This window comes from Vanacampus margaritifer, chromosome 1, assembly GCF_051991255.1.
Source record: "Vanacampus margaritifer isolate UIUO_Vmar chromosome 1, RoL_Vmar_1.0, whole genome shotgun sequence".
NCBI lineage: Eukaryota > Metazoa > Chordata > Actinopteri > Syngnathiformes > Syngnathidae > Vanacampus > Vanacampus margaritifer.
The window spans coordinates 21,921,130-21,948,140 of record NC_135432.1 but is presented as its reverse complement, the minus strand read 5'-3'; the positions used below and the strand labels follow the sequence as shown (position 1 = coordinate 21,948,140).

Genomic DNA, 27,011 nt, shown 5'->3' with positions numbered 1-27,011 from the left:
TTTCAAATTCAAAATACAATGCGCATATCATCATATACATATTTGTATAAGGGCATATTTGCATGGTATCTGGAAAAAAAATTACAGTACATTATACGTCCCGAATTCATGACATTTTGGCATTTTGTTCTGCATCATTTTGCAGCCTTTATTGCCATTTGTAATTAGTTATTCATAAACATGACTGTACCTCCATGTCCTTCAGTCTCTGCTCCATAATAGGGTACTCGGTAACAGCTGTGGATGGAACAGCCAGTTTGGCCTCGCATTCCTGCAACCAAGCTAACAGCGTGGAAATAGTCTCCTTATAACGAGCTGGGGGCAGGCTCTCCAAAACTGGATGAGTAAAAAGGAGAAGACGGTCAGACAATAAGCTGTGTGCTGACTACATGAAATGTAATCTTTCCCTGCTAAATGAGACATTCAAGTGTGCTTCGTCAAAAGCTTTAGGCCAGGGAACATCATAATGTAATGTATGCCGCAGTTTCCATTTGTTAGCAGGAATGCACATTGCTGCCAGCAAATGCTTCTTTGTGAATTTTTTTGTGAAATCCCATAACTCTGACTGGGACCGGTTTCAATATTCATAAAATCTTTCTACTGTGACGACTCTTTTGGGAACTTTTTGGATCGTGCAGCTTGTTAGAGGAAGGATATGGGGAAAAACTGCTGCTATAGGAGGCACATTTACATTTATGGGAGTGCTACCATGCAGATTCAAGGTAATGTTAAAACATTACTCTAACACTGTCTTGATATTAAATGAAAACCAGCTACAAAATTAGCATGTCTACAATTGGTCAAGTAAATATTATAGATCTGCTAACAGTGCAGCTAACTAGCTAACATTGCTGCTAACATCAGTTCATTTTAAGTTCTGTCGTTACTTCACAAAGTATCCTACTTTATCGTGACTGCATCAAGTTATTTGGTTAAAATCGTTCAAAAACTGATTAACGCTAGCTTTAAAGATTTGGTTTCTTATCAGAATTGTTTACAAATGATCTATTCACGACCAAAACACATAGCATGCTAGCAGTCATTTTGCAGTCCTCTCAGCTGTTGAAACTATCGATTGATCATTCATATTGTATTGTGTATTTTTAGTACCTCCTCCACAGATTACGCTCACCCCATATTTATGTGCATCACCAACAAAACTTAATTTAACATTCATCAAGCTTTTGTTATACACTAAATGAAGAGCTCTTTTCCAAAACATTAGAAATCCATCCCAAAAAATAAAAGACATTTACCCAGACCAACTGTGCAAATATTTTTTATCTGTTAAAACATTCCATTGGTGTAGTCTATGGGACAAAAGTTTAAATTATTTTTAAGTTTGACTTTATGTTTTTTTTTTTTGAATAGAGCTCTTCATATAGACAAATGTCTTGTGACAAACCACTTTTGGACAGTTCGATGCTTCAGTCCTATGCTTTCTTATACAGAAACAGTTTAAGGTAGGCACTTTACTGTTTGGGCATGATCGTGCCCTGACCGCCACAAAATTTTTGGGATTAACTAGAACCGACCTCTGACCTCACGAATGACATCCATTATCATAAAAAATAAATACATAAAATCTCACTCAGTTGTAGCTGCCTCTCTCTCGCCCTCAGATCCTCCAGAATCTTGTGGTAGTGTTCTTTGAAAACGGTGATGTCGGCATCCAGGAAGGCCGACGCATCCTCCTCCCCGTCTTTCTCCGCTTTCAGCTCCTTCAAACGTTTGTCTAAGAGATCCACTTGTGGTTGTAGAGAGGCCAGACGGGCCACTTCCTCCTGCAAAATACAGAGATCATGTTTGGCTATTCAGGAAATATATTGGCTTTTCATTTCCTGGGTTCCACTCAGTTGGCTTTATGTTAAATCTATTTTTGCGGAAATGTTTAAATAAAGGCCCTGATGCTAATAAGCAGGAAGCCAAGCAAGAAATTGGAGGAGCACAAAAAAAGGCTAAATGTACTGAGAAGGTTTCTGGACCTTAAACTAAACAGAGCGAGGGAAAGGACAAGAGCGAGAGAGAAAGAAAGAACCTGAAGCACAGAAGGTGTTTTTACTCAAAAAAGAAAGTGCTATATCATACTCACAGAAAAGTACTGAGACACATAGATGCATGGGAAAAAGAAACAAAAAACACATTTCATATCGAAAGAACATGATAAAAGCGGAGGGGCGGGCACAGTAACATGTGGATACCACGTCGGTTTCACAGTCAAAAGATTCTGGGGTCGAATCTCGGCTCTGACTGTCTTGAAATATATCAGTACATTATGTTTTATAAGTACAGCATTATAGAGTGCTTTCCCTACACAATACATAACACCTCTCAGTATGCAGTGCACTTCTACAATCATAATAACAATTTAGTTACACGAATACCTTTCAGGCAGCTCTGTGACTGTGTCAAATTGACCGATGTGATGTGCACGGAATGCATTAACGTGCCCGTGTGTGACACTGCTGATCGCAATTTGGGCTGACTCACTCTGCATCGGTCCAGTTGCACCTTGAGCGCATCGGGTTCCGGCGATGGTGGCAGCTGAACCTTGAGCCAGTTCTCGCTGACTTCCACTGCCTGCACACACTGCTCGTACAAGCTGTAGAACGCGAGCACCTGTACACACACGCAGGACACAAGTTCAAATAAAGAAGCCTTCCTCGCTTTAATTCTCATGAGACAAGAAAAAGCCAGGCTCCATCTGTCTTGGCTCACAAACTATTTCCTTGATATGTCAGCGGGAGTGAACTCATTCTCCGCCTGCATTGGCCTCAGATTGAATCCTGTCACAGCAGACCTTATCAAATTCAAGCCTACGCAGTGTGAAAGGCTTGGTTAGACACACTCACGTTGAGAGAATCAACTATTGATCAAAATCAGTCTCCTCTTTCAAGCAAGTCACTGAGACTGCTCATATTAGAAAGGTTAGCTCCAGGGTCCGTCCGTGCTTACGGCAACGTTTCGCATTAGCGTGATAACTTGTTCTTGAAGTTCTTCGGCGATAAGCAAAGTCTTGTGTTGTTTTTACACAGCCAGGGGCAGTTTTTACTCATTCCAGGAATCAGGGCAATGAGAAAAAGATTTGTGCCGCTTTGACCTGTGATTCTCAAAGTATGGCTAGTGGTGCGCGGGATCATTTAGTCGTATGTGGAAAAGTCACTGAATTAAATGTTTCAACACTGCATATTGTAACACTGTATTTATTGGGATTTGCATATCATTTATTTTGAAATTTCTGTTTTTAAAATGTATTTATGTATTATTTCATTTTTTTAATTTGCAGTTTATTTTTTATTCTTATTTTTATGTGTAATACATTTTATTTCAATCATTACTTTAGTACAGGTTTTTGTTTTTATTACATTTAAGCACAGTGTTTAAGTTTAAATTGCATATTGTTATACTGGCTTACAATGATTTTAAATGTACTTATTGGGAATAAAACCTTTGCCTCGGTTTTGATGAACACTTGGGCCAACTCCGCTACTGCATTTTAATGTTGGTCATTATGGTGGTACTAAAAAATAAATAAACATTGAGACCCACTGGCTTGGACAATAGAATTAACTAACCATTAAAAGTTTCAGCCCTAGTACTGTATTTCAGAAAATGGGATACCTTTTCAAATTCTATTTTTGTTTGAGATTGGTAAAGACCATGTTTGGACATGATAAAATAATGAAAATATGATGGGAAAAAAAAGAAAAAGAAAATATGTAACCTATTCTGAGACCCTGCTTTAAAATATTTCGGATTGTTGGTGTGACACACAACAATAATAATAATATTGCATTCGATTTATATAGCACTTTTTTGGACACTCAAAGACGTTTCACAGTGGGTGCATTATTCGTGCGCTCACACATTCACACTCTAGTGGCGGTAAACTACTTAAGTAGCCACAGCTGCCCTGGGGAAAGCTGACAATAAAGTTGCCTAGTGGGAAAGGAAAGGTTGTATGTAAGACAAGTATGAAGTTGGAAAAAGAATGTCAGGGCAGTGATAGAAGAACTACCATGGCTACCTCAAAACTAAATCACACTGTATATGAGTGTGTGTATGTGTACCTTTGTCCGGTAGGCCAGCCATACCAGCCTGTCTGCCAACAGAGCACAAAAGCCGACCCAGCGCTGGTTCAGTTGCTCGGCTGCCTGGGCAATGTCCTCAGCCCGAGTCCCCTCTGGTCGGATTGAAGGGCAGGTATTAATGCATTATTATTATTATTTAAAAATCAATAAAATAAGGAAGGAAGAAAAACAGTTGGAAAGTTTTTTCGATGACACAGCACAGACACAGTTTACATTTTCTATGTTAATAGCACAGCATAGATTTGTTCCAAAGACTTGAGCTAAATTAGGTCAGCAAGACAGCTTCTAAGTGTTAAAAAGTATTGTTTTAATTGCTGTTTGTTGTTGCTCGGTTTTCTCGTTTGTTAGTCACCGATTTACACTAAACTTTAGGGAAACCATAGATTTGATTCCAAACAGTACAGGTTTTTGTGTTGTGATAATTGTTGGAAACTTGTGACAACTGAGAACTATATAGTGTAGTGTATAGTTGTGTAGGAATAGGGTTTCGGTTTTCCATATTTTCTCACGTGGCTAAACCGGTACCCAATGATGCACTTGAGCGCCCGGCATGAGTCGCCCCTCTCCCGCTATATAAAAATGTTAGTACATTCACATCAGCGGTTGTCAGTCACAATTGACTGAGTTAATTTCCATCACTAGGATAGCTTCTACCACTAGCATGCAGTTAGCTCATAATTATGCCTAAAACCCAATAGGTATATATAATTGATATCACAACAGCTCATTGTTGTTATTCAAATTTCTAGAGCGAGGGGGGGTGACGCCACAGACCGCCAACCGTCCACTGGCTGATATGAGCCCCGGAAGGCTGTTAGCTAACAAGCTAGCTGATGGCTATAGGCAGCGCCTCTCACTGGAATGAATGGCCACTGGAGACTTTAAGTGGATATATTTTCACGCCTCAAACATAAAGTTTTGTGTAGGCATAAGAAAGTTGTTTGATAACTTTTTTTGCAGGACATGGTGTCACATATATGGCAGAAGGTACGTGAAAGTCCACCACATGCTCATAAAGTGAGCATTAGCATTAGTCAAAATTGCCCAACTCTGTCAGGAAGCTTATATATTTATTTTGCTGTTTGCATACATTGTCTGTTTGCAGTGTGTAATTAGCATAGCATATATTTAATTCAATGAATATTAAATTTAATGGAAAATGTCAACAGTTTGGGTAGTTTAAAAGGGACAATATTTATTCATAAAGGCAAGACTATAAAAGTTAGAGTTTAGACAATTTGACACGCAGCCTCTCATGGAAATGCAGGCACTCTGTTTCACAACGCCACTTTCTGTTCTTCTTCAGGAGACAGACTTGACTCATTTCTTACATTTTCTAATTTAACCATCTGTTGTCATTCACTATTAAAGGTACTTATATAAACTCATTCGTGTCTGTCACAGGTCTAATGACATGACGGGTGTGGGCTCAAGAGACAAGCTTGAACTGGTGAGACGCATTGGTCTACTCTAGCTGCATGATACAGCAAAGACATAAATTACCTGCACAACTCAAATGCTGCATAGCTGGAGGAAGATTATGTTTTGTTGGCTGAAGGTTGGCGGGAATAAAAGACAGTAAAGGGAAAGTATAAGTTGAATGATTCCGAGCTTTTATACAGCCCCAACAAGGGCAGTGAAGAGCACGGATCAGACACTCTATCAGCGTTTCTATGGCGACAAGGAGAGAGGGTGGGACAGGTGGAGGCGTTACCATGGGGACAGACAGGGTGCCCATTGAATAGGTGTGAATGCATGAGGATGCTGGTGTGTGTGTGTATGTGTGTGTGTATACAATACCTTGCTCAACAAGGGTCTGAGCTGTGCGCGTCGCCTCTTGGAGCTTCCGGTACTTCTCTGGTCGTTCCCGTTCTATCAGCTAAGCAAAGAATGATGGGGGGAAAATAAAATAAACTCGATTTACCACAAAAAGATTAATAAAAACACAATAAGAATGGACATTTTCTATTTCTGAGCGAAGTGGATTTTCGTACTTGAAATTTGCCACATGGTTGAGCTACGGATTTTGACCATCAGCTCATCTTTGAAACTTAACAGAACTTAAGAGGAAAGTACCCTCAGAGATTGAAAAATATTTTAAGGTTCTAAGATGGCAAAAGTTTTGTTTCCAAGTACACACACAGTTTTACCTGCACTTTGTCATACAGGTCCTGAATGCTGCCATCTTTGCGGGACACTGAGAACTCTGGACTCTGCAGGATTGCCTCGCCTCGAGTCATGTAGCTGTGGACCTCTGTGAAGTCCACATCAAATCTGTGGGATAAACAAACTGTTATTACTCAAGCTAACAACATGCTTATTTTTAAAACTGAGCAACTAGCATCAAACTATGCTCAAGTATTGACATCATTTAAGAGTGACTTCCAAGGCACATATTTTCCATTACATTAATTTTATGGCATGTCAGTATGTCACCAAACAAAATTCTAACAAAGAGACTTAAAACTTAATATATCTTACAGTGAAATAAATACATTATTCTGTTGTAGGAATGGCAACGGGTGCGTATAAAGGTTAATTGTACCTTCTTCCATCTAGCAGAAGAGCATTCAATTGTTCTGCCTGTCACTATAGGCATAGCAAGATGAAATGTAATATATTATTTGTAGTAAAGAAATAATTTATGTGAAACTGAAATAGAAATTTAAAATTGTGGTTTAATTATGTCATTACTGGCCGTTTTTATCAAGTATAATATTGTGGAGTGCTATTTTTCTTAAAAACACATCACAAACAGGGAAAAATGATTTATTTGCATTTTTATGTAATGTTTGCTTCAAAGGTTATACACTATGGTTGCCTGCTTTGCTAGTCGTAAAATACCACCAAGATTGCTTTTATTTCAGTCATATGAGCTAATCACCTACATATGCTCAGTGTCAACACCTACCTGCTAAGGTATGTAAGCAGAAACGGGTGCATGCAACTGAATAATTCACAGAAGTTACAAAACATGTTAAATGTGACCGCTAACTGACCAAAGTTCATCTAATGTATACTAACCGTTTCCTGAGTTCAGAATCTACGACCACCTGCCTCTTCTTCTGTGGTGGTGACTCTCGGGCTTGGCGTAGTGCCGATACGCTCTCCCTCGTCACCTTGGTAACACTCGCCGTCACCGAGTGGGTCAATTCGGGCTCGGGGGCTGCCTTGGTGACGACCGGTGAGAGCTGAATGTGTGTACACCCAAAGAGCGATAGAGAGGGGATTTGACATTATATTTTTTCTAAGGGCATTTTTTTTATCCACTGAACACCTCCAATCCAAAAATCTGATAGAGTTGAGCAGAGTCCTTGGAAGGTAACATGAAAGACCCGTGATAAGTAATTAGAACACAGAACAGACGACGACAGTTGTGTCTCTCAACATATCCATTTACTAAAACCCTTTTAGCCATCTAAACGGAAAAAACAAAAGCTACTCGGCAGAAATTACATCAAACTAAGTGCTGTGACCAAGGGTAGTTCTAAGGCAAGTCCTCTATTCTAATTTTCATCCCCCCACATTATATTATATTAAAACAAAACAAAAAACTAAAAAAAAAATGCTTCTTATGCTAGTGCTAATGCTAATGCGGGTCGGGGTTTGTTTGTTTTTTAATTAAATGTCACACCTCTCAGACTGTCTTAGAAGTGACTTAAGTGCTTAGGCATAGCATCTTGGATAACATAGTAATACATACATGGTGTCCGTTGTACCTGGGCGCTCATGAGTTCCAGACTTTGAACTAATCGATCCCAACGTTGCGCAAAACTATCCAGCCTGGCCTCCAGTTTGTTGGCCACCTCTTTGTTCTTGACACTGCACAGCAGGTCCTGACTCATGGAGCACAGCTTGTCCATGGTGGGGCGCTTCACCTCCAGCTCTGACTTTACAATCTGGTGGGGCACAAAACAAAACAAACGATCACACATATTTATTGTAATGCATCAGTAAGGTAGATAACGTATATATTTGTCGACCAATAATAGAGATTTGTCACATATCCAAGGCAGTGGTTGCCAACATTTTACTCTTTAATACTCTCTGTACTACCATAATGACAAAAATGTAATATTATTGTAAGTTACTGTACGATTATGCACAGTTTGAACATAAATATTGTACTTAAAGGGATACTTGACTCATTGAGCCATTTTCAGCAGTAAAATGTTAATAACTCACCTGTTTTCTGAGTTTGGTCAGCAAACTGAGCCATGATTGGTCGTTACCTACTTCCTCAGCACAGGTGATGCCATCTTCAGTCGACAGCAAGTGGAAACATTTGTATTTAAAGGTATTAATTGTACATGAAAAATAATGACGTTACCAAATTCATTTTGGACAAAATATATATTTTGCTGCTGAAAATGGCTCAATGAGTCAAGTATCCCTTTAAATGGAGGAACATGTCCAATATATATATACAAACGTTTAAGTTATAATTTATAGGACATACAGTAAATGTTAATTACAAATTGTACCTGTAGTAAATAAAAATATTGGAAAATAAACAGTTCTGAAAAAAATAAAACAAAGGTGTTGTACTGAACTCTCCTTCATCAATGTATTGTATTGGATTTAAAAAACAACAACATTTAATTAACTCATTCACTGCCATTGATGCCTATAAACGTCAAAAATTCATTTGAACTATTTCTATTAGTTTAATTTTTTTCCCACTTTTGTTAACAAGAGTATGAAAACTTAGACATTTTTTTAAATAATCTTTAAAAAAAATATATATATATATTGTTAAAAATTAGGGGCGTCAGGCGATTAATTTTTTTAATTGTAATTAATCGCATGACTTCAATAGTTAACTCACGATTAATCACTAATTTTATATCTGTTCTACATGTACAATACTTTTTTTCTAGGTTTTCATACTCGTGTTAACAGAAGTGGAAAAAATGTTAAACTAATAGAAATAGTTCAAATGAATTTTTGACGTCTATAGCCGTCAATGGCAGTGAATAAGTTAAGGGATTTTTTTTCATGTACCACTAGGGAGAGCATCTAGATACTTTGGGAATCGCTGTTCTATCTATGTCCACAACACAGACACTATTCCCCTTTTTGTAAACAAGTTTGTCATATGAACAATTGAAGTTGCTATTTTCATCTAACACAATAGATAACCCTAAACTCAAGGATTAGGATTCTGCTTGACTCACAGCAAGATGGCGGAGACAGGCCATTGTGGCGGCGTGGTCCTTTACACCGGGAGTCTTGATCGAGCGAACCAATTCCTCCTTCTGAGTCAGCCATGAGTCGAATAAAGACTAATGGAAAGGAAAAAGGAAACAACAGAATGTGGCGGTTTTATATTCACTGTAATATTACACCAAAAACAAAATCAATATCCTGGGAAAAATATTAAACATAGATAGGGACCACATGAAGCGGGTCATGTAAAATTCAAGAATAAAACAAGCCACGTGCACACAGAGCGTACTTGTTCATTTGTGAAGTGTTGCCATTTCAATAAAATCTCTTGTAGCAGAATCCAGCGTTCTTCTGTCCATCTACAGATGGCTGCCCAGCGGTCACCTAGCACCTGCATGCATGCACACATTTACTCTCAAAATAGCTCACCGGAGAGACTACAACATTCCAGTTTTCCATCAGCGTGCCCTAGAGGCTCACAATGTCGTTACACTTTTGTCACGTGCCAATTAAATTCTTACAGCTGCCTAATTTGGAGGGTGACTGCTCTCCTGAAGGGACAAAAGGGAGCATGATCTTGCACTGGATACCTTTTAAACAGAGAAGTCTAAAACTTTTCTTACAAGAGCTGCATAAAAAAGAAGAAGAAAGAAATAATGCAACAGACACTTTAACTTTGACAATAATTTTTTCTATGCAGTCCCACTTGTCTAAATATGCCATTCTGGTTAATATTGCCTTAGAGGATTATGAGTTAAGCAGCAAAATCCAGCAGGTTTCAGAAGGCAGCCATTTTGCCAGTTGTGATGTCATCTTCAGTCGACAGCAAGTGGCAAAATGGCCGCCCCCTAAAATGGAGAAACATGGCTGGATTTTGCTGCAGAATCCATATTCCACAAATGTAATATTAATTAGAATGTCATGTTTAGACTAGTGAGGTGAATTATAACATATTCCTGTCAAGAAATGTTTAACGTTGACTTCCCCTTTAACATGCTAAAACCAATCCAATCCACCCGTGTAGGTAAAATTTTGCAACACAATTATATTATTTTATTTAGTAAAAAGCAGTCTGCTCATGAGGCAAAAAGTCAAGGATTTTTCCAAATATTTGAGTAGCTGTATTACTTTAGAATATACTTTGCCCCTGCATTGAGCAGCAGCAGAATCACATCACATTCTGAGCCAAAATGAGAGCAATCTGTAGTCAGATTATTTAGACACGGGGTATAAAATGGACCAAACAATTGTGACTGTAATTAGGCTTGGGAAATCAAAAACCCAGTCATTCTTTGTAATTTGATTCCTACTAGGCATTAGTTTGCCTGAATGATGATTCCACTTATAGATTCCTCTTTTTTGCAGCCGTGATTGGGCTCACTTCATACCAAGAATGAAGAGCGGGGAGAAGAAAAAATTGTTGAGAAAAAAAAAAGTGTCCATCCTGCTGTGAAGGTTGCAGTTTCTAAAAAGTGGGTTTCTATAATCGTGATGAGGGTGTTAGAACAATTCTATTTTATGTCCGAATGAGTTTTAGATCAAGTAGGATACTAATGGAGCACTGTAAATATTTGCAAATATACCACATGTTGAGAAACATTTCCACTGCAAAAAATATATACAAATCTATACTTGGTTGATTAAGAGAGAGCTGATATCCCGGTAGGAAGGATGAAAGTTAGAAGCTCTCCTTTGACGGTTCTCAGACACGTTTCCAGTTGTATTATCAGTTGGACTTAAAAATCAAAATATTTCTCTCTTTTTTTTTTAAGACCTGTGGAACTGCACAATTTCCTAAGGCACTCTGATGTTTTACACGGTACGCACAAACTGCATTAAACTTTTTGGTCTCTTGACATACTTTGAGAAGTAAGTCTCCTAATTTTCTCCCTAATGATGCATTTCAGATTATAGGTGCATACTGGATATGGTGTATCTTCTATTCAAAGTGGAATATATTAAACTAAAGCAGAGAAAGCCATTTGTATTTTTGCTTTTCCTAGAATCGATAAGGAGTCGGCCCAGTATCGCCAAATTCTCAATTCCCATTGGTAGCTGTAATTGAATCATCCATATTCATCGAGGTGTTGGGAATAGAAATGTTGTTACCATTTAAGTGACATGATTAGCGGAAGATGAGAGATGAGAACACATTTGTTCTTTGTATTTGTTTGTCCTGCCTAATTGTCTTCCAGTATAGAAAGTAAGAAGTACATCTATATGACAAGGGATGTTAAAAATGAATGGCGAGTTGCAAATGGCAGCTGGACCGTAGTTTGGGCCAGTACAAGTACCAAGTGCTTGTCCTCCCTATTTTCTTTTGTTAATAGTGTTATCTTACAAAAGCAATAATCAGTTTCATCATTCAACCCTGAGTAATCAGGAATCATTTGCTATTTGTTGTTTTGTTGAAAACCAGCAATATATTCGTTAAATGCAATGCTTCAGAATGTCATGTAATTGTTTTTGCAATTCAAGACTAACAGAGTAATATATACAGTACTAGATTATTGTAACGTCACTAACTACTATTACTACCACCACTACTACTGGAGAAAGTTTTGGAAGCACCTTACCTAACACTGCTTTTGAATATCGTTCATCAATGTACAGTATGTGTGAGTTTAAAATCTTAAGTGTTTGAAAAATATGAGTACTGTGACTGTACTGGACAATCCCTTTTCTAACTTGTTTTGGTTGAGATGCTCTCAAACATGTCCTCCATTTTTAACATAAACAATCAACATGTCAGGCTCTGGCTGTTTTTTTAGGGTTTTTTCCCAGTTAAAAAGCTGTCTTGTGCAAAATGGCCCCTAAATCAAGTTGTGGATGAAAAAAAAAGACACAAGGCCATGAATGTCCAAAACTATGAGGCAACCGAGATTTAAGAGTCGAAACATCTTCCTAAAAAATGCCACGACACAGCGGGGGAAACCTGAAGAAGCCAACTTTTACGTATTTGCATTTTTCCCTTCCTAGCCTTCTAATCTATTTAGCTCACTTATGTTCCATTCTGCAATAAAGCGCTCTGCAGGCGGTAACACAACAAAGGCTCTTCTTGAAACAAAAAACAGCACTTAATATATGTGTGTGATTATATGCAGCATCTCTGGCACGTGTTCTGGTTCGCAATTGTTTTATGTGAGTGAATTATTTACCACACTGGCATTACTATTGTGTCAGTAACAGATCTGCTCCAAATAGTTCCAGAATGAGGTTTTTTTTTTCTGGACTATTATCAAGTCTGTAATAAAGAAGTGCCACTCCAACTTGCCTGAAGTTTACTCTCTAAGGCAGCTGTGGCGCTGTCGCCGCTGGTCTCGTCCACCACCACCACCATGTGGGTCAGCGAGTTGACCCGTACCTGCTCCTGCTCCAGGTCTTCCTGCAAAAGCTGCAGAGAATACTTACAATTGAGTTTTTCGTGTTTTCTACATGTAGCTTCATTTCATGTAGTGTTTCCCAAACTTTATTGAACTAAGGTACATATTGTACATTAAAAAAACAAATCTTACAGAATATAAAAAAAAAAGTTGATATACAGGTTAGACAGCTGAAAAAAGATACATAATTTATAGTAGGGATGAAGAATTTGGAAAACAAACACTATATAAATAAACAAAATACACGTATATACATTAGTGGTGCGTACGATCCGCGGATTGGTTGGTGGGGGAAACAAAACAAAACAGAAAACAATGTGCGCATTCACAGTCGATACCATTCTGACATGTCAAGGAAGCTGAAACATACTCAACGTAACACGCTAAGCCTAACTTCAAATGTTTACCTCATACAGTAATACAATGACGCCAATGCAAATAGCCTTAGTACACTTTTACTTTGAAGTTGGCTCACGTCGTGGCGTGATGGCTAGCGTGACTTCCCTTTTAGACGTTTAGGAGTTATTGGTCGTAGTTTTGATTGACATTTTTGTTGCGACCAACATCAACACAACGCTAACACATGTTCAATCGCTTATTTAGCAGGCTGAGAAACCGCTACTTAATTATGCCGTCATTGTATGATACAACAGAAGTCTCCGACGTAAGTGGCTTGCTGCTAGCTGTTAGCATTACTAACGAGTGTCTGGCTGGTAAGTGAGTTTGACAGCTGGTACATGGCTTACTTTAATTCTTTTTCATCATTCTGGACCAAGGCCATGTCTAAAGAAAGGGGATGCAGGTTGTCTTTTTTTTTTTTTAGATAAATAGAACTTTGTGTTCATTTATTTTATAAAACACTTTTGCTCAACTCAAAATGTCAAACATAGCTGTTTATATTGTAGGAAGACAACTTTAAGCCATTAATACCTTGTTATTTTACACATGGACCATGCAAAAATAAGAATGTTTCTGCCTCATATTGCACTTAAAGTTGCGTTTCTAAATCCTAAACGGCTATATTAGACATTTTGAATAGATTTTTCTTTTTTAAATGGGAAAGCGTTTTACAAAATAAATGAAGACAAAGTAATATTCATCCTTTTTTCTTTTTTTTTGCTGATCCAAAAACGATCCAATCCATGACTCAAATCTGTGATCTGATCCTAACCGTGACGTTTGTGATCCGTTGCACCACTAATGTATACATATACTGTATATAAAACAAAGGTTGCCACCTTGTGCTCTTCTACTTGGTGCTTAACGTCCTCCAAGTCAGGACCAAGCGGCTGAGCCTCCATCTTCTTCACCCGCACCTCAGTTGCGTCCAGCCAGTCTGTGAGCTGCTGCAGTTGCTTGTGCTGGAGGTCCATGAGGACCTGGTGGAGTCTGTTGAGAAATGGTAAGTTTCAGTTCCCACTATTTGACGGCGTTCTTTTTTGGGGTCCAGTTATAACTCAATTTCGTTCTGCCTCCTGTTTATTTTAGGTGTAATGTCACTCTCAACCACTAGATGGTGGTACACTATAAATTTGAAAGAAGAGTGAAATCAGTAAGTAGACCCATTTCAAGCTCATCTTAGTTTTTGCTGAAGATTACTGAATGTCTAATCTTCAATCCTGCTTTTTACACCTAACATTCATTTTATAATGTCCATCTTTGGGAATGATTATTGATGTATATTGTGAGATGATAAATTTGCTCTTTTGGAGAAAAAAAATATTGTATGACTTTAAAAAGCATGTTGGCCCATGAGTGCCATAACGCTATAAAAATCATGTCTCATCTAAACTTTGGGGGGTTACTGTTTTTATATATTTGTACTTCCTTTTCAAAATTTCAATGCAAAACAACAATGACAAAAAAAACCCTCTTGAACAGCCCAACTGTTATCACACCATTTTATAAAAGTTGAAGCAAATTCAAGTTGTTAGTAGTAGGCCACAACAATCTTAAAAAAAAACATTCCGCACCAGCACCGGTTATTGTCATGTGGGGTTTGAGCATGTGAGCACCTGCTTTGTCTCTCCATGCTGGCCACCCGCAGGTGCTCCCATCGAGAGTTCAGTAGGTTCATCTGCTCCCTCACTTCAGTGTCCTCCTCCTCGCTCAGGTTCCCTTCAGCCAGTAAGGCGGCGCCGGCCCGGAGGACACGCCCGACGCTACCCTGGTGCGCTGTGAGCTCCACCATGTAGCCCTGTGAAGACGATAGGCAACAAAACACTTCACCATTGCAGAAAAGTTCTGCTCGTTAGAGCTAATTAACTGATAGCGGCGCTCCTACAACTCCACACTAAATGACCTGACTCCATTTGTTTTAAGTGCTCTCATAATACATTAACCCGCCCTTGTCTCATTTTGAAGCACTTTACTCGTACAGTATATGATCTTCAGAGAGCTCAATAGTCAGGGTTCATTGAATCTGGAGAGCTCGTGTTTCAAAGTGTTTATGAATAAAAATGTATTTTAACAGCTAACCATTGCACGTTTGATAGCTGAGAAGGGTTCACTTTCCCAATTGAAATGAATGCAGATGTCATTAGTTGCAGCCCACCAAAGCAACAAAAGTTTTAAAAATAGCACTGTATTTGTAAACTATAAAACACTATAAACCAAAATCCAGTTGTGCCTTGACTTAGAAGTTTAATTCATTCTGTGACCAGGCTTGTAACTTGAAACACGAGTCACAACAATCCCCTTTCCCCATTGAAATGAATAGACATGCCATGAGTCAATTTCAGCCCCCCATAATAAAAAACTAAAAAAATGTTCTTAATAATTTAAAAAAACATTGCAGTGTTGTACTTAATAAAATAACTTTATTGTGCATCATGATTTTGTGCTTTAATTAAGTGTGCATCTCCTTCCAGTAATATTAGACGTTTGTTAAAGTACTGTTCATGATCAAATATTTGTTGTTTAAAGAGTTATAACATACATCACGACACCAGAATGTTCAACTGGAATATATAGATAATTTCTTGTGAAAAAAAAAACGACCGGAGTTTATTGAGGACTGTGGGTGAATAACCCTAGAGCAGTGGTCCTCAACTTTTTTTCTGCCATGGACCAGTTCATACAAGTCCACTTTCGCGGACTGCATGGCAACCGCGGGGTGTGAAGGGTGATTAATAAAATACTACGACCACAAATCCAAATCCATCTTAAGTACCTGTACTAGCAGCACAAACACCATAAAAAGGGTAACAACAACTTATCATGAATGATACAGGCAACACAAAAACTGTGGTCTTATGTGGATATACTGTAACAATAAATGTGAAGCCACATTTTTACGCAACTATATATAACATATACTGTTATGCGGCAACATAACAAGATACCGAAGAATGCATATAAAGTCCATGAAAGTCCAACATAATGCTAAATCGAGAGCTGCTCGCCGCATATCGTGCGTGAGAATCACCTGTCGCCGTAAATCCAAATTTTCAGCAGTTGTCTTGCGAATGCACTTTCCTCTTTCTTCTTGGTCATAAGCTCTTGTTTCGTCTCACCACTGGGCCTTTTTCGTGTTGCAAACAAACTTCCCAATAATGTTTGTTGACTCATTTTGCTAGCTTGTGGATTTAGTATCAGCGCAACACGAATTAGCATCTTGACATCGATCAAGAAGCCTTCATAGACAGATGTAAAAATGTCAAAATAAAATATTTTTTTTAGTTTCAAATAATAAATAAAGCAGGGAGTTTTTTTATTCTTTCAACTGTGCAGTCGGCCGCGGCCCGGCCCAGTGGTTGAGGATCACTGACATTGAGGATGCCACCTGCAATTTATTTGGCAATTTATTATTATATTATATTATTAGTATGGGATTTTTTTTTAATGGGCTTTAGGTGAACTGATGAATACACACACGCACGCACATGCACATGCTCACCCACATACAAAAAAAAAAATATATATATATATATGTGTGTGTATATGTATATATATAGGGCAGCACGGTGGCTGACTGGTTAGCACGTCCGCCTCCCAGTGCAGAGGACGTGAGATCGAGTCCGGGCTTCGGCCTTCCTGGGTGGAGTTTGCATGTTCTCCCCGTGCTTGCGTGGGTTTTCACCGGGTACTCCGGTTTCCTCCCACATTCCAAAAACATGCATGGCAGGTTAATTGAACACTCCAAATTGTCCCTAGGTGTGAATGTGAGTGTGGTTGTTCGTCTCTGTGTGCCCTGCGATTGGCTGGCAACCAGTTCATGGTGTACCCCGCCTACTGCCCGAAGCCAGCTGGGATAGGCTCCAGCACCCCCGCGACCCTAGTGAGGAAAAGCGGCCAAGAAAATGGATGGATGGATGGATGTATATATATATGTATATATATTTTAAAAAAAAAAAAAAACGAGAAAAAAAAATCATTTTTTTTAAAAATGTATTTATTTTTTTAATTTAATTATTTTTTTAAAAGGAGAGCAATGATGATGTCAAATCGAATGAACAATACTGAGCTCTCCTGGAAAAAAAAAAAAGAAAGAAAGAAAAAAAAGAGGATGCCACCTGCATCTTCAACCAACTTCAACAAAATTCAACACATTTTTCTCTTGTTTTTTTTTTTCCCCCCCGAGTTTCCCGCTACAGACCTACGTCAATATCCTCACCTCATGTGTGTGGAACTGCTCCTTGACCTCCTCCACGTTGTTTGAGATGGGGGGCTGGGACTGGAGTCCATCTTCAGCCGACAGCAACCACGTCAGAACCTTGACATTCGCAGTTCAAATACCCATGAAAAGAGACCACAAACCACAAAGCCAGTCGTTTTCATTTAGCGTACCTCCTCCAAGGCCGCTTGGTAAGACTCCAGACTGGTGGAGCCGGGAGGCAAAGGACTGAGGCCTCGCTGCAGCTCCTCTTGGCTGGGACTCAGAAACTGGAGAGTGAAGCAGGCAGGTGGCGGAAGGTGGTGGGGAGGATGTGGATTACAGAGGGACAAACAGAGCAGGACGCAATAGGAAAAAGAAAAGAGACACATTGAAAAACAAATTGCATTTCACTGTTCCCAGTTGCCAATTGCGTGTGGAAGCTAATAGATGCAGGGGCTGAGCTGAAATACTAAAAGTCATGTGTAAAGTAGGACTGCAACAGTAATAACTCCCCCATTACGCATGAGACACGCTTTGTTTGAGTTCAAATCTGTTAGGTAATGGTGCTGCTATTGATGCTCTTTCTATAGCGCCCCGAGATGCCACAATGTGGATAAATCGCTGCTTTAGAAACATGTAAATGGGCACCATGTGAAAAATATTCCTCTCATGTTGTCTGTTTCTTAGCAGGAATTCTTGAAAAATGCTCGCTGGGTCAGAAAAGTCGCTGAATACGGTCACGAATCACTAAGACGGCAACACTTCTTTAAAGTTGATCCTCTCTGCTGTAGCTTTTAGATTGTTTTTTGTTTACTTTATTTAACCATATATAAACAAACAACGATAATCATTGGAGACAGTTCATTTATTTTGGTGAGCAAATTCAACAGGAGATCAAATAATTACTATATTTCCCCCCACCAAGTCCAGCATTTACAAAAATGCTATCCCACAAAACTGCTTAATACTTTAAATGTGCACACAAAGGGATTACATTTTTTTTAACAAACAAAATGTGATATGATGTATAATAATATTCTTGTGAATTCTCAAACTGCTCTACAAACATGACGTGGTGCTTTGGGGCAGATTAAATCTCAAGTTATTTTCTGTTAATAGTAGCAGTTGTATTACTTTTATAGTGCTTAACAACCCACTGCTTGGAAATTCACTTAACAAAATGACTCGCTTACCTCTCATGAACATAAACATATTTTTGAAGTCATTACACCTCACTGCGTAGTTAGTTCCTCTTCAGTAAACAAGACTAAATGTAATTATCTTACAATTGTTTTGTGAGCCCCTATAAATATCCCGTTGTTTAAACGATTCAAATTCTAATACATTTTAAGCTTAAAAAATATCTTCCTTATTTTTTATTTTATTCCCCCCCGTTTTGTTTTGAGGTTCACACAAACCAAGAATCCAAAGTATCCACAGATACCAAATATGCATATTGTATGCATAGCCAAAAGAGACATTGGAGTTTTGACATTTGAGGGAAAAAAAAGTCCAGAACTAAACAGTCACCTATTGAATTTATAGACATGGAATTAACAAAAAAATGTAAAATACACATACAGTAACCATAAAGAGTTGCTTATTAGCATTAGTGTGTAAGTCTATCGCTCAGCAAATACGATGACAAGATATATGCTAGGACTTAAGGCTTTGATGATAAACATACACAGCAAAAATAAAAACACAGACAGATGGACATCCAGTATGAGGTGTTAGCGTGGTGAGACACGGACCTGATCAGTAAAGCGCCTCCTCTTTTGCTCAGGAGACTTGACATAGGCCGCCTGGGTGTAGGCATAGCTTTTATAGCGAGGCTGAGAGGAGGGACTCTGCACTCGACCCTGAGCCACACTCACTGTGATCTGAGAGCCAGACAGAGGACACAGTTGGACGCATACAAGACGGTAAAGGCAGAGAATGCGCAACACAAAAGGCACATGGGGGGTGCAGGCAGACAAAAGACAGAGAAAAGAACGGAAAAAAATGGAAAACAAATATGAATACCAGGACGTCAGCGCTGTTTCCATTTGAATGTCAAATTAATTATTAATGAAAATGCATAGATAAAGTGCAATTTCTGAAAAGCTGAATGCTATTAGCTGAATGCTAAGATTGGAAAGCATGTGTAAATTGAAAGATACATTGTAAAAAAAAATAAATAAAATAATTATTTGTAGTTAAGTGAAAAATGAATAAAAAGAAAACTTGCAAAAAAAAAAATTAAATTAAAATCTAAGGAGGGATTTAATCATTTCAGAGAAATTATAATCAATTTCCTGATATGATAGTCAGTTGGTATTGAACCATCGAATGTACTAAAATGTGGTCCAAGTAGGGTTTGAACCCAAGTTCTCCATAGGGGCAGGCAATTGCTCTACGCACTGAGCAAACTTGATGTGTTCAAATTCATGGCTAATGGCGTATTTATTTTTGAAAAGTGTCATCTAATGCTGAAAGCTAACGCATTTAATCATTCCAGTGAAACTAAAATCAATTTCCTGATATGATAGTCAGTTAATATCGAATTATCGAATGTACTAAAATGTGTTCCAAGCAGAGTTAGAACCCAGGTTCTCCATGGGGGCAGGCAATTGCGCCAAGCGCTGACCTAACTTGACTTGTTCAAATTCATGGCTAATGGCGTAATTATTTTGAAGAGTGTCATCCGATGCTGAAATGTAACATGCGTTTGATCATTTTAGTGAAATTATAATCCATTTCATGATATGATAGCTAGTTGGTATACATGTATATTACTTAGCATAACGGCCATGGATATATTTGCAATGTACAGTCGGAGGTGGGAACTGAACCTGCAACCTCCTAATAACTGGACAATGCACTTTACTAACTGTGCCACCGAGCAGTATCAGACACCTGGCAATGATGATGATCAGTTTAAATATGGAAGTGGGCGTGGAAAGTTCAGTGTCGGTCCCATTGAAAATGAATGGGGATAAGGTTGATATTTAACGTTAAATTGTGTGAATATTGTAAGCAATGTGGAATCAGATGATATACTATATACCCCGGGAGATGTGAATTTTTGAAGCAAGCTTCAGCATTCCCACAATAAACAGGGAAGAGATTTCTATAATTCCTGTTAATGAAGCGTCTCTCGTGATTACAACTTAGTGGTGGTATTTGCCTTCAACTTTCCACATAACGCTAACAAAATAAGTTTGACGATAGCATAAGTAGGGGTGTGCCAAAAAATCAATTCTCATAAGAATTGCGATTCTCATTTAGTATGATTCAGAATCGATTTTAAATGTCCCAGAATCGATTTTATTTAAATTATTTTATACTGTCTTGCCTTTGTCTGTGTGTGCCTTTATTTGGAGCGCTGTTCATGTTGTACCCGGTTTGGCCACTGAGGGGCAGTGTGGTTCCACATGGTCTAATACACTGTTAAGTTGTAGCCACATTAGAGAGTAGACGGAAAAAGTCACGATCAAGTTATTCCAATACAAGTTGGGTTTTTTTCAGCGTGGAGCCGTTCTTTTGAGTGATAAAAGTGCCGCGAGTAGCTCGCTGATTAGCATTAGCGAGTCAGACTGAAGTAGATCATTACAATTCCTTGCACATCCATAGATTGAAGCAAAAATCATTGTCAATCAAATCATTTTGAATAAAAGAAAATCGATTCTGAATCGAATCGCAGGCCCAAAAATCGGAATAGAATCATGAGACATTCAAAGATTCCCACCCCTAATGATAAGCATGTGCTGCGTTCTGCGCCAGGTGCTATGCAGCAGCAACCGACCGGGGGCACTTTTAAGTTCCAGAAAATGGTGGGTGGCTCTACTCAGCATTGCCCTGTGCCTTTTTGCCCCCGATTGAGTCATTGTAATAGCAAAAATAGCTTTCACCGTTTTCCTAAGGACCCCGTCCTTTGAGCGCAGTGGATACACAGAAACAAAGGAGGGTGTTTGTTCACTGTGCACACACAAAGGTTTATAGCAGACATGCCTGTGAATATTCTCATTCATCAAGGTCATTTCATTCAACAGGCCACTGAATCGATTCTGGTTGTATTAGATGTTTCACCTCACATTCTAGCTAGGTTTTATAGTTTGCGCATAAGACTAGTTAGGTCAACACTAGTCCGGGTGTTGGTGTGGAAAAACAATAAATTCATCTTCTAAGTTAGAGGCACATCCCAAACCACAAATGGTAACAATCTTTTGGGATGTAAAACGACAGTTGTTAAAATGTCTTGCAGAGACAGTTACCAGCGCAGCAATGAGCAGGAGTTGTTGGGTAGAAACTCCTTTATTAACATTCCATTCAGTAGTAACAATGGTGGTAAAGGTACCTAAAAGCCTGTTTGTTATTCGTTACAAGTGGAATGATCTAGTCTGTAGTGTATGTGTGTCTGTTTTGAAATCTTTCAAACGTACCATGACCTCTCTCCTCTTTCAAACCGTCGCTCCTTTTCTGTCCCAAATATGCACATTTTTGTCCTGCTCAGTGGTTGCTTTGTTTCCCCAATAAACATCAGTGGATTCCTCACTGCACTGGACCGCATACACCCAATCACTTTTCTGTCTATGGGGTGTCCGTGCTTTGGTGTGTACCAGCCTTTTGTCTCAGTGTGTTATTGGGTTTGAAGTATAACGGAATGTTGTGTTGGTTAAAAGTCCTTCTGCGTTTGTCAGATAGGATACAGAATGACATTGTTGTTGCATCTGTTGCTTAAAAAAAAAAAAATTGTAATACAAGTTGCTCTTGTCGCTTCTGGAACTCGAGTTTGTGTTCTGGTGGGTGCTAAGAGTCATGCAGTAGGTATCAATCAGTCAGATTTTCTGTAAACTTCAACATGGAGGCCTCTGCCATCCTCAATGTTGACATCAAAGTCCAAACAAAGCATTATTGTCTTAGACATCATCACACTTGATTATGATGTAGCAGACATTTTGGCACTGGTTCACCTTCTTCTAAGTTCAAAATATTCTCAAATGGGATCCCCCCCCCAGAGCTCAGAATGGTTACTGTTAACAATAAGTATTGTATTCTTGTACAGACGCTACCCTACTTACGAACATTCGAGTTACGAACAACGGTACATACGAACATTTCTGCGCGTACAGTATGTCGAAAAATGTTTGGAAAGAAATGCTGTAAGTTCGATTTTGTATTGCGCGTAGTGCTTCTTTCCGCCGCTAATACCGACGATTGGCGCTGTGAGAGCTCATTGGAGGCTGAGCAACGTGGCGAGGAGGAGGAGGAGGAAGAAAACGCCGGTCCCCATGAAGCAGGAAATAACTTTTGAAGCCGATTCCAGCGACGACGAAGAATCTCTCATGATATAAAATCCTCCTCTTCCTCCTCCTCCATCATCTCCTTAAGCATCGAGTACATCTTCCAAAAGTAAGTTAAACTTCATTTTATTTATCTTATTAAGTACATGTACATACTGCGTGTGTCTCTCGCTCTCTCTCTCTAACATACGTAGTACAGTACAGTACGTATTCTCTCCATTTTATTAAGTTTTTTTCAGTGCAAACCAATGCAGGTTACTTGTACAAGCCTTAAACATACTTATATAAACCTTCAATATACTTATATAGGCTTTAAACATAAATTATAATACAAAATATAGCACTGAAGCAACTTACGAACAAATTCACCTTACGAACGATCGTCCGGAACCTAACTCGTTCGTAAGGTGGGGAGTATTGTGTATTCCCAAACACACAACTCACAAGCACTTGTTCTTTTAAAACACAGCGTTTTTGATTAACACTTCTACTAATTTGATTCCTGATGAAATATCTGTTAACAAAACCCTTCATATCTTATTTCAAATGTGTGCAAATGACAGGGTCGTGGAACAGTGGAAGCTAATTTTGCTATCATAGTGAGTCGATCCAGTGCCAAGCGACACACAGCATAGCTCATTTAATGAAATGTAAAGATATCCCTCTCATTACATTTACTCATTTTTCTGGCACTTAGAGCGCTCAAGCTTTTCTGTCTGTTCATTTTAAATGAAACAAGAGGCTAACCAGAAACTAAGAGGGTCATTTTGATCACTTATATTCGGATCAGTCCATAGCACAGAAATGCAGCACATGCTAATCACGCTATCATCAAACTTGCTAGCTTTCAAGGGTTGTTCCTGTTATTTTGGAAAGTTGGAGGCAAAACCACAACCAAGTTCTATTTCACCACTAATTAGAGATACCGAAAGAAAATATTTACATTTACTCAATGTCTTGCCAAGAGATTGCTGAGATAATGATACACTGCTGGTTAATGACCAAGCTGCGGCGAGGAGGCAATTTGCTACAGTTAATTAAACTTACTACAACCCGCACGGAAAGATTCACTTTGCATGTGTGTTTTGCCTTTTGCGTTTCGAGATCCTTTTTTTTCTCTCCAGAAAAGATAGCATGAGGAAGAAAAACCTGAGAAGAAGATTTTGCACAGGAAGTTACTGTGGAGTGAGTGGACTCACATATTAAACAGAAGAGGCTCTGACTGTGCCCAAGTACTTCTATCCAGGGTACCATGGTAGTCAGGTAGTCCCCTCTGTTTGCACCTCTGGCGTTATGACTCACCTCCCCAATCTTGTCTACATTGTCGCCTGTGTGCCGTCTTTCCTCTTCACCTGACATAATTTGTCTGTCTCTAGTTCCGCTGGCTCTTTCAAGCTGGATCAGTTCGTTCGACCGCCACAAGCAACCAAGAGCAAAACACTGACCCCTCAGTTGGCCCTTGGCTAACCGGCAAAGAGTGTGATTGCTCTAACCTGCAGAAGTTACAGTGTTGCCTTGAGATATGAGTTCAAATCATTCTGTGGCCATACTCATAATTCCAAATACGTGCATCTCAAACCCTCTGTCCCCATTGAAATAAATGGAAATGCCATGAATCCATTACGGCCAATAAAACCAACAACAGAAAAGGTTTTAATAAGAAAAAACAGCCCTAGAAAATATTGTAATTAATGAAAACAAGCAATAATTACATAATTACGCATAAGCCGATTACCTAAAAAGTCAAGGTTTCAATACCGCTAATACTGGCTGTCACTGGTTATCTGGTTTTCTTTTTATGAGGGGACTTCTAAGTAGGGCACAACATGATAGGCTGCTTGCAGAGTTGTGTAAACAAGCCTCCTCTCTGTAGTTAATTGCCTCCAATTAACTTTTTTTTCTCCTTCTGAACAAACAATGAGGGGAACGGTGAGCAGTTACGCATGGAGGAGGAGGGAGGGAGCAAGATGGAAAAGAAATTGCAAAAAAATGAGTTTTTGCTCTGTTGATTACTACTGAGCATTGTCATAAAAAAGAAAAACAAATGGTGCCAGGGGGTTGGGGGGTACCAGTTGGCCCCACGGACAACATGAGTAGCCTGCCGGCCTGGTATGTAAAGATCTCACCAGTGATGGGCTACTGTGATGTAGTAAGAATAATTAAAACAGATGAAGTTAACATTTATTTATATAAACTTAACATGGAACACTTATATCCTGTTCCAACTATTCTATATTTTGTTTAAAAATTAAATACTGTGTTCAATGAAAAAAAAAGTATTTACCCACATAAAAAAAAAGAAGGTAATTTTACAGCTGTTATTTTAATGTTGTCATGCCTCAATAGCTTCACTGCTATACTTTCAGAATCTAATATTGGCTCATGCCCATGATCAAATAAATTGAAAAGAAATGTAACTTTACATTTTTGCTTCAATTCAATGTCTATTTTTCTGCTCCTGGTGTGTGCATTTGGGCTGCCTGGGGACAGTATAATACAGAGAAACAAATATTCGGACTTAGTCTTAGCTCCTCTGTGAGACGCTATAATATGAATCTTTCTTTGCAGAGGATAAATAATTATGTCTTGAGTTCTGTTATACAGAATTGTTGGTATTGTTCACAGTTGGCGCTCAAATATCCGTTGTAACACCGATGCTATTTGTAAGCCAGTCTATGGCGTTTCCCATTTTGTGCTAGCATTAAGCTAGCAGACTTTAGAACAAAAGTATCTGTTTGTTTTATGCTTGATTTGACAATAAACTTCAACTGAATAGAAGCCTCCTGTTTGAAGAACTGCGCACTTTGCAAAAAGAAACGCTGACTAAACAGTTACCATAGTCCTTAACATGTGAAGTTTGGGTCCTGTTCACATCCTAGTTGCTGATGCAAGGAAGCAGTGACAGCTTCGCTCTGATGATGACATATGAGGGGGGGAGACAGATAATAGTAACCCTTGTTTTTTGGGTGGGGTTTCTCCTCCCTCACCAACGGTTTTGTAGAGGAATTGTCTGTGCCGACGCTTCATGTCTGTGCTTGACATCTTAATTCACCATACAGGCTCTGGAAGTTGACACCTTTTTTCCTCGGCAAGAGCTTGCACAGTGGGCTGATGCAGCCATTAAACTAAGCGGTAATAATATTACCAGCCATTACTTCCAGGAAGTGCTCTCACTCCTGCCATGATTCAGTGTGATAGCGGGACACTGACCTCAGCATTACTGAACAGTAAAGGTCGCAAGCGGTGAATCCAATTTGCCGCTGGAAATCTGATCTCGGCCCCACCTCACGGCAGCGTTTCAATGTTTATGGGATACCTGATCATTTCACATACACAGAGTGGCACACAATGTGGAGTTGCTCCTGCTTTGCATCATAACAACTTTTTTTTTTTTTACACGTCTCAACAGTCAAGGTATTTTTGAAGATCCAAGTGGCACCACCCTTCAAGGAACAATAAACACTTTTAAGAGACAATTTACCGGAAAAAATGATGACCTCAGATGGCATAACTGTAGCAATGGAGTAGTTATGGGGAGGAAAGATGCGGCAGCAGTGATCGATTTTTATTTTAAGTTGAGGCCTTAATTAAAGCTCAACAAGAGGGCTCCTCTCACGCCTTTAATCCCCCAATCAATTTTCTCATCAGCTTCATGGCTAAATCAGACTTGATGTCTTTGCAAGCTGCACACTCGTCACTCTGCTGACAGTTGGATTTCTATCTGGGGTGAAGGAGACAATCTGCATTAAGGGTGCATCGCCGAAATTTCCGACAAATTTTAAGGGTCCTGATGAGATCTGAGTGAATAAAATGTGAATGAACAGATCCCCTTGAAAATGTAATGTGCCTCCCGCTTGGCCTAAATGAGTTTGTCTAATCCTGCTAACAGACAGACAAACAATCGCATAATCTACTTGGCACAAAATCGCAGGGACGACACAATGATGGGATGTACTGCAGAGTAATATCAGACAAAAGGGCTGTCCCAAAACATTGGAACTATGATTAAAAAGCTTTAGTTTCTATAGACAGTTAGCTGGAAGTGAAAAGCCCATTTGGACTTTTTAATATTAACAGCGTACAATTGAGTTAGTTTAGCTTTGTTTCCATGGCAATTGGTTCCAATTGGAGAGGACATTTTTGCCGACTTTTGAAAGGGCATATAATGGTTCCTCCATACCACATCACTTATTCTGGCACGCTGAAAAATGTTAAACAGTCCTATGCTATCCAAAGGGCAAAGCAAGACACAGCCTGTTGATTGAGATGGCTTACACACAAAAAAAAAAATCAACAATTGAAATTGAATGGGAAGAATACAAATCAATTTTTCTACAGCTGAGTAGAAAAATCAATCATCTTTCATTCTGAAAATAATTAGCCACATGCCATGAGGAACACGTAATGCTGGCATTGTTAGCCATTGGTCACAAAGGACAGGCAAAGTCGGTGTTGACCTTTCCACAGACAAACTATAAGGTGGTAT

General features: G+C 39.0%; 1 protein-coding gene across 11 annotated transcripts in view; it reads right to left on the bottom strand.

The window, feature by feature from the left end:
• Positions 1–27,011, bottom strand: part of dmd (dystrophin) — a 146,113-nt gene that overhangs the window by 70,324 nt on the left and 48,778 nt on the right. For 7 of the 11 annotated variants that reach the window (XM_077583341.1, XM_077583371.1, XM_077583351.1 and 4 more), the window contains 17 exons: positions 18,995–19,123; positions 17,432–17,527; positions 17,259–17,357; positions 14,659–14,840; positions 13,882–14,032; positions 12,535–12,654; positions 9,550–9,651; positions 9,269–9,376; positions 7,811–7,990; positions 7,116–7,282; positions 7,003–7,038; positions 6,242–6,365; positions 5,892–5,970; positions 4,071–4,183; positions 2,491–2,619; positions 1,592–1,784; positions 191–336 (listed from right to left, as the gene is read on the bottom strand). In XM_077583341.1, the coding sequence (XP_077439467.1) occupies positions 191–336; positions 1,592–1,784; positions 2,491–2,619; positions 4,071–4,183; positions 5,892–5,970; positions 6,242–6,365; positions 7,003–7,038; positions 7,116–7,282; positions 7,811–7,990; positions 9,269–9,376; positions 9,550–9,651; positions 12,535–12,654; positions 13,882–14,032; positions 14,659–14,840; positions 17,259–17,357; positions 17,432–17,527; positions 18,995–19,123 (2,154 nt within the window). The remainder of the gene's footprint in view (positions 1–190; positions 337–1,591; positions 1,785–2,490; positions 2,620–4,070; positions 4,184–5,891; positions 5,971–6,241; positions 6,366–7,002; positions 7,039–7,115; positions 7,283–7,810; positions 7,991–9,268; positions 9,377–9,549; positions 9,652–12,534; positions 12,655–13,881; positions 14,033–14,658; positions 14,841–17,258; positions 17,358–17,431; positions 17,528–18,994; positions 19,124–27,011) is intronic. The other 4 variants (XM_077583322.1, XM_077583331.1, XM_077583361.1 and 1 more) reach the window with 2 other exon arrangements.